The sequence below is a fragment of the Chenopodium quinoa genome, unplaced genomic scaffold (assembly GCF_001683475.1).
Source record: "Chenopodium quinoa cultivar QQ74 unplaced genomic scaffold, ASM168347v1, whole genome shotgun sequence".
NCBI classification, from domain to species: Eukaryota; Viridiplantae; Streptophyta; class Magnoliopsida; order Caryophyllales; family Amaranthaceae; genus Chenopodium; species Chenopodium quinoa.
Genome location: NW_018743894.1, coordinates 5,346,508 through 5,357,868, shown reverse-complemented (window position 1 = coordinate 5,357,868; position 11,361 = coordinate 5,346,508). Strand labels below are relative to the sequence as shown.

General features: G+C 36.0%; 1 protein-coding gene across 1 annotated transcript; it reads left to right on the top strand.

Annotated features, from left to right (window-relative positions):
- Positions 1-2,388: 2,388 nt before the first annotated feature.
- Positions 2,389-7,562, top strand: LOC110686862 (serine/threonine-protein kinase D6PK-like). Its single transcript, XM_021863471.1, has 4 exons — positions 2,389-2,927; positions 3,806-3,915; positions 4,030-4,840; positions 6,398-7,562. Exons 2-4 carry the CDS (start codon positions 3,828-3,830, stop codon positions 7,257-7,259), a joined length of 1,761 nt encoding a protein of 586 aa, XP_021719163.1. The 5' UTR covers positions 2,389-2,927; positions 3,806-3,827; the 3' UTR covers positions 7,260-7,562.
- Positions 7,563-11,361: the final 3,799 nt, after the last annotated feature.

The window sequence follows — 11,361 nt, the reverse complement described above, 5'->3', positions numbered from 1 at the left end:
TTGATGTTTCCGAAAGGAGGCATGGGGTTTTTCTTTTATTGATGTTCCAAATGGGACATGGGTTGGACAACCTTGTCTATTGCTAAATCCAATGAAATAAATAAATGAATCAGTTAATATCAATTAGTGAGGTCTTAATAAATTTGATAATTGAGTCATGAGTTGAGTCTGGACTTAATGATGCTTGTGCTTGATTATTAGTAGCATGTTAGGTATTTTCTTAATTTATTTCGCAGCTTGTATGTACTCAGCTTTGCTGACTGCGTGCTTTTGTGTGTGTCTTTCTTTGGTCATGGCCTTCGCCTTTCAATGACCCTGTGACGATCCAATTTTTACACTTGTAATATTGGGGAGCAGAATAACCACAGGTTCTTACACATGCAGCATTCACAGGGTTGTGGGATCTTGAGTAGAGAGTTGGTTGTTTGCATTTTATTTCTTTTGCAAGTTTGAATTTATTTTAATTCGATTTTATTTGACACTAATTCTTTTGGGTTTGAATTTATTCGAACACTGGATTTAATCACTTACTACTTTTATTGGGTTTTGAATAAGGGCCTTAATGGTTCCAACTTGTAACACTTATTTTGATTTAATCCTTTTGTTTTGAAGTTTATTCATAACTGTTTTAGTTTTCCGCTGCTAATTTCTGAGATAGCCTTAACGTTTGAACACATGGCGGTAGCACGCCAGTAATTCTCTTGAAATTGTTCAGGTTATATACAGGTTTCTCACAGGTTTTAAGAGAGAATTATTGGGGTGTTACAGTTATGCATTAGTCTTTCCTCCATTTCTAGTTCCTCATAAGACAATACACCCTAACACAACACAGGAACCTACGTGGCCTAACCCACGTCAAACTTTACACATCAACTCAAATCTCTCGAACTCCTTATTTGATCAACAAGAATGCCACCCCAACTTTTTCAATGGTAGCCCAAAGGTATTGGACAGTAAAAAATTCAACCTTACAAGCTTACTGTAATTGTCAGCATTTTTTTTTATAATTGTAGTCAAACCAACTATGGAGTATATGTACAAATAATATCCTTTTTTTTTTTTACAACACAAATAATATCCATTTACTGTTCGTTGGATAGTGCATTATTCCTACTCCCTCTGCCCCCTTTTGATAGTCTCTTATGGACAAATTTTAGTTTCAAAATATTCACCCCGTTTGCTTTTTCCAATAACTGTTTGTTGTGCCTAAATTTTTACTACAGGTTCAGATTTCTGCAGGTTGCTAGGTTACAGGTTACAGATTGTTACGTGATCAGCTACCTGGTTCCATGTATTAAACAAAATCAAACAAAGATATTTCCAAGGAGTATTCTAAGAGAATCCAAGTTTGAACGAAGTCACAGTTGTTATAAGCTTTCCTACAATCAAGGAGGAGATATTTCCTACCAAGAATCAGTCAATTGGAAATGTTAAATGTATCTGCACCACAAATCAGTCCACATTCGTTGAAGACCAAATCAAGGAGTCAAACTACTTCTCCTATTTTCATGGACGACACTCCCACTATTCTCCAGCTAACCAACAACAAAGAACAAGTCAAAAGGCAATGGATAAGCACAAAGAGAACATGGCATGAATCTCGGAGCTGAACATGGCATGAAATTTCATGGAATCATCAAAGAAGCTGTTACAAGACTTCAAAAGACTCCCCTATTATAAATAGGATGGAAGACCATGGTAAAAACAGAAGATACGAGCCCTGGGCAACATATTTCATAGTCATTAGCAATTAGTATTAAATTACAGATTCATTTCTAGTCACAAAACAACCTGTATTGTACCTGTAATTCATTCTCAAACTAGTAGATTGGTGGACTCAACGCCACCCGCAGTTTTTACCCCTATTCTTGGGGTTTTCTGCGTCATCATCTTGTGTCTCTTCTTCCCTTTCCCCTTTGTTCATCTTTCGTAGGTTATTCACCCCCATTCTTTGAACCTACGCTATCATTCATATCCTTATTAATCTAGTTGTTGACCTATAGAACCTGGTCGAATCTAGCGAGCATATTTTGGCCAAAACACTATTACTATTAACTTTTTACTAAAATTCCTTTCAATTTGCAACAATATTTGTGCAAATTTAACTTTCTCATGTAAATTTTGTTTTCCCATGTGCTTTTATTACTTTCTCTCTCTATTTTTTTCCATACCCAATGTCAATTTACTTTTTCTGTGTATTTTAACTATTTTTTTTTTGTGTTTATTAATTCCCGTGAAAAATGCCCATAAGAGGGGAAATTATTTTGGCACACCCCCAATTGATTTTGGCACACCCCTATGTGAGAGCACAGTTTTCTATGCTCTTCTCATATAGGGGTGTGCCAAAATCAACAAAGGGTGTGCCAAAATCAATTTCGCATAAAAGACTATAAAAATGGGATGGAGGGAGTAATACATAAATATTAAATATGGGGTCTGAATTCATGTTTAAACTCTTCCTTCAACGCCAAAATTTACAATTTACAAGTATCAAATTTCAAGATCCCCGCACCTTTCTCCCATGCTCCATCACTAATCTCAACAAACTCCAATTTTCCCCAAATTAAAATACAAATTTAATACAAAACAAAATTTGTTTTTTTAATTTCTTGCAAAAATCCACCAAAAAAAAGTAGCTTTCCAAAAATTGATAAACCTCTAAAAATTTAGAAAAACGACGAGATTTAACAACCCATGTTCTGAGTATATTTTTCCGACACCTTTCTTTTCTCTATCAACTGTTCACGATCGGATCTGAGAATTATTATAAATTTTTTTTAAAAAAAAATAAAGAGAAAATATTATTGGGAAATAAAAGCTTTTACACTTTTCGAAGTTCATCACCTCTCATTTTCACTCACTCACTCACTCACTCACTCACATGATCACTCTCTTTCTTAGCATTTCCACTTCACTCTTCTTTCCAGGTATTTTCTCTCTACTTTTTTGGGGTTATTATTATTTTTTTTTTCACTTTTCTTTGTTCATCATTTTCTGGGTTTTGATGATTGGGGTTTATTTTGATTAATTCTGTAATGGGTATGTTTTTTTAGTGAACTCTTGATTGTTTGTGTAATGGGTATGTTTTTTTAGTGAACTCTTGATTGTTTGTGTAATGGGTATGATTATTTTGAATAACTCTGTAATGGGTATTTTTTTAGTGAGATTTTGATTGTTTGTGTAACGGGTATGATTTTTTTTGGGATTTTTGATTTTATTATTTAGATAATGGGTAACTTTTGATTGATTATGTTATGGGTTTGATTTTTTTTTGTTTTTGTTTTTTTTTTTGGTTATTTATGTAATGGTTTGATTTTTTTGTTTTGTTTTGTTTTTGTTTTAGTAGTTTTTGATAGGTTGTTTTATGGGTTTTGTTTATTTATTTGTTTTGATTTTATGAGAAAAATTGATTGATTGTTTAACAGATGATTTTCTTGGGGGAAGATTGATTGAGTAATGAGATTTTCATGCATTGCCTGCGACGTAATCTTTTGGGTTTTCTTGGATTGTAATGTTCTGCCTTTTGATGCTTCAATTAATGGTTACATTGAATTTGTGGATAAGTTTTGTTAATTGGGTCTTATTGATGTATGTCGCGGATAATTGTAGAAATATCAGTATAATATAAAGTAAGTTGGACTTAGATTGGTTATGTTGTTATATGGATTTCACATTACTTTCTTTAATTTATTATTTTGTACCAATAATTTAGGTATTGAGATTGTTTCTGGATTAAATATGTATTTTTGTCAATGATTAACTTAAGACAAGAATCAATTTGGTGAACTGGGTTTTATTGTTACAGGGCGTTAGCATCAACCACATCAATGGAATCTGCTGGTGATGCCCTTAATTTCGTGACGAAACCGCAGAATTCTGCTGGTATGGTTGGCAAAAGTTCTCTTTCTCCTTCAGGTGATTCTCCTGCTACTCAGCTTAGAAAATTTAGCTGCTGCAACTAATACCCTGTAGTATAAACTTTGTTTGCCATTAGAATAGTTTTTGATAACCTCGTTTTTGGTGACGTAGGGGAAAGTTCCAGTGGCAATCAGGTTTCTGGGTTTGAGTCCAAATGTTGCATTAAGCATCCTGTTAAAGATTCTGAGGCTTGTGACTCAAACGGCTCGTTGTGTTCGTCAGCTTTTAGGTTAGACCAAGGGGTAGATGATGGACAGCTAAGTAGCCCGTTAGCTCCTCCATCAGCAATTAGTTATTGCCCTAGCCCTCCGAACAGTTTTCATTCTGCTAACCAATCTATAGAAGCCAAAGATACCATCACAGAAGCAAGTGAATGCCATAGTAGTATCGAGAAATCAAGTGAAAGTGCTGAGAATAGTCAATCCTTTGACTTTGTTGAGAGCAGGAAAGTGAGTAGTGCTTACAGATGCAGCACTGGCAGTGATGTTAGTGATGAAAGCAGCTCTAGTAGCATGAGTAGCACCATGTACAAGCCTCACAAAGTTAATGACGTCAGATGGGTTGCCATCCGCAAAGCTCAATCTCATTATGGGCAACTGCAGTTGAGCCACTTCAGACTTCTGAAGCAATTAGGATGTGGAGACATAGGGAAGGTGTATCTATCTGAATTGGTTGGGACCAGAACTCATTTCGCAATGAAGGTCATGAACAAAGCAGCTTTAGAGAGTCGAAAGAAACTTCTGCGGGCTCAAACGGAGAGAGAGATCCTTCAGTCCCTGGATCATCCATTCCTGCCCACGTTGTATTCACATTTTGAAACAGAGAATCATTCTTGTTTGGTGATGGAGTTCTGCCCTGGAGGTGATCTGCACTCACTTCGGCAGAGACAACCTCATAAATGCTTTCCTGAGCATGCTGCAAGGTGGGATATCCTGTGGCCTTAACAACTACATTTAAGCTTTTTCTAGAATCAGTATTCCCTTTATGCAATACCTTCTTGAAAATTTTGTTGGATCAATCTAATTAATTCATGATTGTTCTGTTACAATATCCCTTAATCTTTCATCAAAGCATTGAGAGCTTGTAGATTATAAAAGTAGTATTCAGAGTATTGTCATCCCTTAAACATTTGATGTGAGCTAGTTTCTGCTGCAAGCCTGCAAATCATTCTCATACCAACCTTATAGCTTATGAACATGCTTCTTAGTAATTTCTTCTGATGCGGAAGTGGATATGATTTAGAAACTGCCTGTGTAGGAAAATAATAATAATTTATTGGTGGTGGTGGTGCTATAGGGGTATGCATCTTTGAAATTGATCACCTACTATTCTGGTCAGGCATGGATTATGGATTATGAGAAGAGATGATAAGCAGGTGTTCATGTTCAATAATTTACAGACATACTGAATCGATTTTTTTCTCTTTTTCTTGATAAAACAATTTGTTTATTTAGATTTCTTTTTTCTCTATAAAATAATTTGTTTATTTAGAAAAAGGTGATTTATAGATATATGTAAATCATTGAATGTCATGTTAATCCAAGAACCAAAAATGTTTTTGTTGGAAAAATTATTTTATAATTAGGTTGAGAATTTTGAATAAGAAGAGAGGTTTTGTGGAAATTCAGCCTTTTTTTTGGCAACAAGCTATCTTTGTTGCCAAAATTACTACAACAATCTTCAAGACTGTGAAAGTGTTTCTTCTACCATGATATACTCGCAGTTTGGCTTTAAACATAGCATATAGTAACTGACCGTAGGATTTGTCCTTGTTTAATATTGTGTTTGTTTAGATTGGTGTTACCTTGTATAGCTGAGTTCTGCTCATGTAGGGCCTTTTAATTTTCATGAGTTGCTTCTTTAAGATTTATTCTAGTTGATATCTGTGTGGATGGTTAGTTTTTCTGTAAAACCAGTCATAGTTACCGTAGAGATGCATGATGAGAAAAAGAAGTAATTCTGTAATTGTATCATATGTTGTAAAAGCTGCCAGACCATCTGGCTGGCTGCTGTTTAACAATATCTTCTCTTTTCCTTGCATTTGTCTCTGAACTAAATATCCTTTACCAATTTGTCATCCATGAACATGAGCATCTTAGGCTATCAGTGCAAACCACTCTTTTTGTCTCAGAACTGGAAGCTGTGTTGTAGAAATATCATTTTGTCAACCATGATCATATAGCTTATCTATTACAGTTGCAAACCACAGCTCAAGCTGTTTAAAGGGCCCACTTTTGGATCAAATGGGAGCAAATTTTATTGTAAAGTTTTAAATTTTACGTGGCATATGCATACCTTAAATATGTTTTTTACACCCCCAAACCTATGGAATGGGTATGTAGTGATGCTTGCTAGATTGATATTCTTCTCCCCATACCCCCCCCACCTTCTGGATTTGCTACATATTTAACATGGAGAATGGTGTCCATCTTTTGTCAAAGTTTTCTGCTGTTTTTCTTACCTTTTTTTTTTTCAACAGATTTTATGTTGCAGAGATTCTCCTTGCCTTGGAATATCTACATATGCTTGGTATAATCTACCGGGATCTAAAGCCTGAGAATGTCCTGGTTAGAGAAGATGGACATATAATGCTTTCTGATTTTGACCTTTCTTTAAGATGTGCTGTCTGCCCAACTCTTGTTAAATCAGCAAACTCAACCCTTGAGTCCAAAAGCTCAGCATATTGTGCTCAACCTGCTTGTATAGAACCATCTTGTATAATTCAGCCTGCATGTTTCTCGCCTCGTTTCTTATTCAACAAGCATAAAAAAGCAAAGAAACCCAAACCTAAGACTGATCTATATTCTCAAGGCTGCCCTCTGCCTGAACTCCTTGCCGAACCAACAAATGCTCGATCAATGTCATTTGTGGGAACCCATGAGTACTTGGCTCCTGAAATCATTAAAGGTGAAGGTCATGGCAGTGCTGTAGATTGGTGGACCTTTGGAATCTTTCTTTATGAGTTGCTGTTTGGGAAAACACCCTTCAAAGGGCAGGGAAATCGTGCTACATTGTTTAATGTAGTAGGCCAGCCCCTAAAATTCCCAGACTCCCCTTCTGTGAGCTTTGCTGCGAGAGACTTGATCAGGGGTTTGCTGGTAAAGGAGCCGCAGCACCGCCTTGCCTATAGGCGTGGTGCCACAGAAATCAAGCAACATCCATTCTTTCAGAGCATTAATTGGGCACTCATCCGCTGTGCTACCCCACCCGATGTTCCCCGGCCTTACACACTGTCACCTATGCCAACTGCCATTCCTCCTGCTACGTCTACCACAGGAGCTAAGGTGCCTGGTCTTGATGGTCCGCCCTCGGGTAATTACGTCCAGATTGATTTCTTCTGATTATTGGCGATCATTTTGTGTTGGGGGTTTTCTCATTTGTGCTATGGTGGTCTCGATGCGTCACGGACCTCATATGACATCGTTGTTCATAAGGTGAGGGGAACTGCATTAGGCATTTGTTTAAGATACCAAGAACAATATTGAGAAATCGCAAATATATTGAATAGATAGTGGAATTCATGTATATTTTATATTCTTTTGTCTAACCAAAATTCTTCATTTCTCTGTTAATACAAAATATGATGTTCGCTGATGAGGCTCAGATACAATGTGTAATGCGTGTATTCTTCATATCGTTTACAAAGCAATCTAAATTTTTTTTAAAAATTGGTATATTGAAATTTACTTGTTGAGAAAACCGAATTATATTATAGGGCTATGGTTTAAAATAAACTTGAGACATGCCAAGTTGTCAAGTTATTATAAATCGGATTCCGTTGAAGTTATAAGACTCTAGGAAAAGGAGTTCATACAAACTCGTACGTATTCCATCTTACAACTAGATCAGTAGTGTCACGGAGGACAAGAAACTGTTATACTACTAAGCAATAAAATAGAAATTACTTATATCTTGATGCGTGAACCAAACTGACAATAGCCGCGTTGTGGAGAACCACTGACCTAAAAAACGATTCCGCGCTATCTCCCGGTGCAGTAGACTAGAAGCGGTCGCCCTCCAAGATAAGCATGGCGCCGGAGTTTTTGTGCACTCACAAACTCGATTGGAATTCATAATAGTTGCCTAGAAAACAAGAACAGTGTTTAGTATTTTAGAGAAGAGAGAAAGGTACGAATTGTTGTGTAATTTGGTTGGGAAAACCACTGAGTATATATAGGCAGATGGGGGAAAATGGATAGCATAAAACGTGGGAAAAATCTGGCTAAGAAAGTGACCAGATTAATTTAGCCAGTCAACTAGTAATTTAGGAATTGAATCAGTCAGCTGTAATCAAGGGATTAATGGCTGATTTAATTCCGTAATCCCAACAGTAAAAAAAGAATAATCCCAACAGTCAAAAAAGAATATTATGTTTAACAAAGAAAGGAAATAAAATTTCTCCAAAAAGATAAGAAGGACCCACGCCCACGCATCGCATTCCCCAAGACCCCAGCCCGACCCGGCTCTGCTCGGTGCGCGCGCGTGTGTGTGTGGAGTAACACATACCTCCCACTCACTCAACTAAGTAGTGCTAAGGCACTACAATATAAAAACAAGGCAAAACCTTTCTCCCTAACCAATGTGGGACTTTTCCCCTTTCATCACTTGTTTCTCTCTCTCTCTCTCTCTCTCTCTCTCTCTCTCTCTCTCTCTCTCTCTCTTGTTTTTCCCCCCAAATCTCTTGTTTTTTTATCAAGAACTTCCAACAATCCCTCAAGTTCGAAGATATGAAAAAGAAAGGAAGGAAAAATGAATTCTGGCAAAACAAAACAATTGCATAAGTGTCAATGTCTCGCGAATTGAATTAACACATAGTGGACATCAAGCTATGATCCCTCATTGATGAGCGTCATTTATGGCTGATGAGTGACATTTATGTTACCCTTAGGGGTAGTGTATTGGTCTCTTTTCTCCTGTTTTTCTTAGGTTTTCTACCTCTTTTCTCCTCTTATGGCTTCCTTTTCTTTTATGGATGAAAAGTATGCTTATTTGCGCTTGTTTTGATAATCTTTATGCATAATTTTATCATCCCCATGCTCTCGTGATCTTTGCTATCTTTTGCAGGTTCCATGACGGTCCTAAGCACGGTAGGAGGCCCCTTGGCCAAGTATGGAGGCATGTACAAAGACAAGAGGAGCAAAAGGGAAGAAGAGGAAGCAAGAAGAGGAAGTTCAAGAGGAGGTGTGGCCGAACCTCTAAGAGGTTCGGTCGAACCAAGGTGTGGTCAAACTTTTGAAAAGTTCGACCGAACCTCCAAGGCAGTTTCAACCAAGTTTTCAGCATGTTTACAGGAGGGGTCGAACCAGGAAAGTTCGACCAAACAAGGATCAGGGAGGTTCGACCGAACCTACCCTGAGTTCGGCCGAACCTACCCTGAGTCCGACCGAACCTACACAGAGTTCGGTCGGACCTTTTCCCGTTTCAGCTGACTTTTTGCGGAGCTTCCTAAGCAATTTTGTAAGGGGTATAAATAGATTTTTTTTGCTCATTAAAAAAAGGAGATTTTTTTCAGTTTAGAATAGTTTTTAGGTTAGTTTTAGGTTTTTAGAGAGAGAAACTCTCAAATTTTGGAGAGAGAAAGTGAGGAGCACAATGGTTTTCATGGATTTTGGATAATCAAAGGAGGAATTTGATGATTTGAAGATCTCCATTTTATATCAATGAGCATTTCTTACTCTCTTCTCTCTTTATGCTTTATTAATTGCTTTGTTAATCATGTTTGAGTAGATTTCCTTCTACTAGGTGTTGAGTGAAGCTTTGTTATGGTTAATTGAGTTATTTGAGATAAATTTGATGATAATTGTGTGATTAAATTGATTGAATTGATGATGGCATGTTGTTTGTTTTAGATTGGATTGATCTCCCAAGATAGCAAACTTAATTGCATGTTAGTTCTAGTTTGACAAGGGATTGTGAATTAGAATTTATATATTTGATTGCATTTTGGGTAAATTTCTTCTATGCACCTAGTCAATGAGGGATCTAGGCTAAAAATTTGAGAGATTGCTCTTTATGGTAATTAATTCCCATTTTAATTCTTTCTTTGCATGATTGATTTTCAAATCGATTCCCATAAACTTGTTAATTGTTCAAAGTGGATCTTTGCCCCTAGTAAACTTTGTAATATCTTGATCTTTATATGTGTGTTAGTGTAGTTGTAGTGTCCACTATCCATAAACCGACTTCGGCGTAGCTTAAGCATTAGATCGAGAACAATCCAATATTACCGTTCCTTGTGGTTCGACTCCGAACTTACCACTAGACTTGTTTAGGGGTTAGTTTTAGGATTTATAAATTTATTTGATTGAGTGTGGAATGTGCGACCGTTCTAACAACCCATCAATGGCGCTAAAAAAGAATAAGATTTAGGTCCTTTTTCTATATTTTCTTTCTTTATTTTCATATAATTTTCTTAGTTTTCCTTGTTTTCCCGATGATGAACAACCTTTCACCGCCATTGTTGGTCGGTTTGAGTATTGTAGGGAATAATTTCAAGCGTAAATCCCCTAGCTTGAACCCCACTGTGATCATACACTAAAGTACGGTGGCGTCCAAAAGGGAAGAAGATAGAGCAAAAGAGTCGCCAACAAGTTTTAGGAACTTGTAAACCGTTCACAGGGTGAAGGTTACACCCCTTAACAATCCAAGAGATCGTCAACTCCATAAGGTCTAGAACGAAATAAGGGTTCGGGGATGAAGGTACAAATCCAACCTAAAAGAGATTGAACCTGCCCTAATAATAGGTCTCTACTTTATTCAGATCGTATTCATGTGCGCTTTTTGATTAACATACAATCAATAGGATTAACCCTAAACCTGTTTATCTATGTTGGTTGAATATTAATGCACAAATAAACTATTATTGGCGATCACTTGAATTATAATCAAATTAACCCTAAACAAGATTATTAATTATCTTATTACGCGTGATTACAAATACCAATTCCCTTTAAACATGCATACAAAGCGTGATCAAGCAATAACAATAAATATCAAGCAACATAATAATAATCATAATTATAATTAAAATAATCATGATCATAAATTATAATAATCATAACAACAATCATATTAATCATAATAATAATAATAATTATAGCAATAATAATCATAATAATAATAACATTCATAATCATCATAAAGTATAATCATTATAATCATTATCATGTTCATGTTAATATTAAAGCATAATAATAGCAAGATCCTAGGCATGATACTAACAAGATTAAAAACAAACCCTAGCATGTCACTAAGCAATAAAAAATCAAATCTTTAACCCTAACATGATACTAGCAATCATAAATATTAGGAAGAACATAAGAGGCATCGTAACAATCATATTTAATATTAAAATTACCCTATACATGATACTAGGAATATCATAATAACAATTTAAACATGATTTCTACATCATAACATCAATTAAAACCATTAAATTACTTA

Excerpts from the sequence above, each read along its gene's own strand:
- LOC110686862 (XM_021863471.1), top strand. The coding sequence starts at position 3,828 with ATGGAATCTGCTGGTGATGCCCTTAATTTCGTGACGAAACCGCAGAAT. Across the intron at positions 3,916-4,029 it reads AAGTTCTCTTTCTCCTTCAG|GGGAAAGTTCCAGTGGCAAT; the intron begins GTGATTCTCCTG and ends TTGGTGACGTAG. Across the intron at positions 4,841-6,397 it reads TTTCCTGAGCATGCTGCAAG|ATTTTATGTTGCAGAGATTC; the intron begins GTGGGATATCCT and ends TTTTTTCAACAG.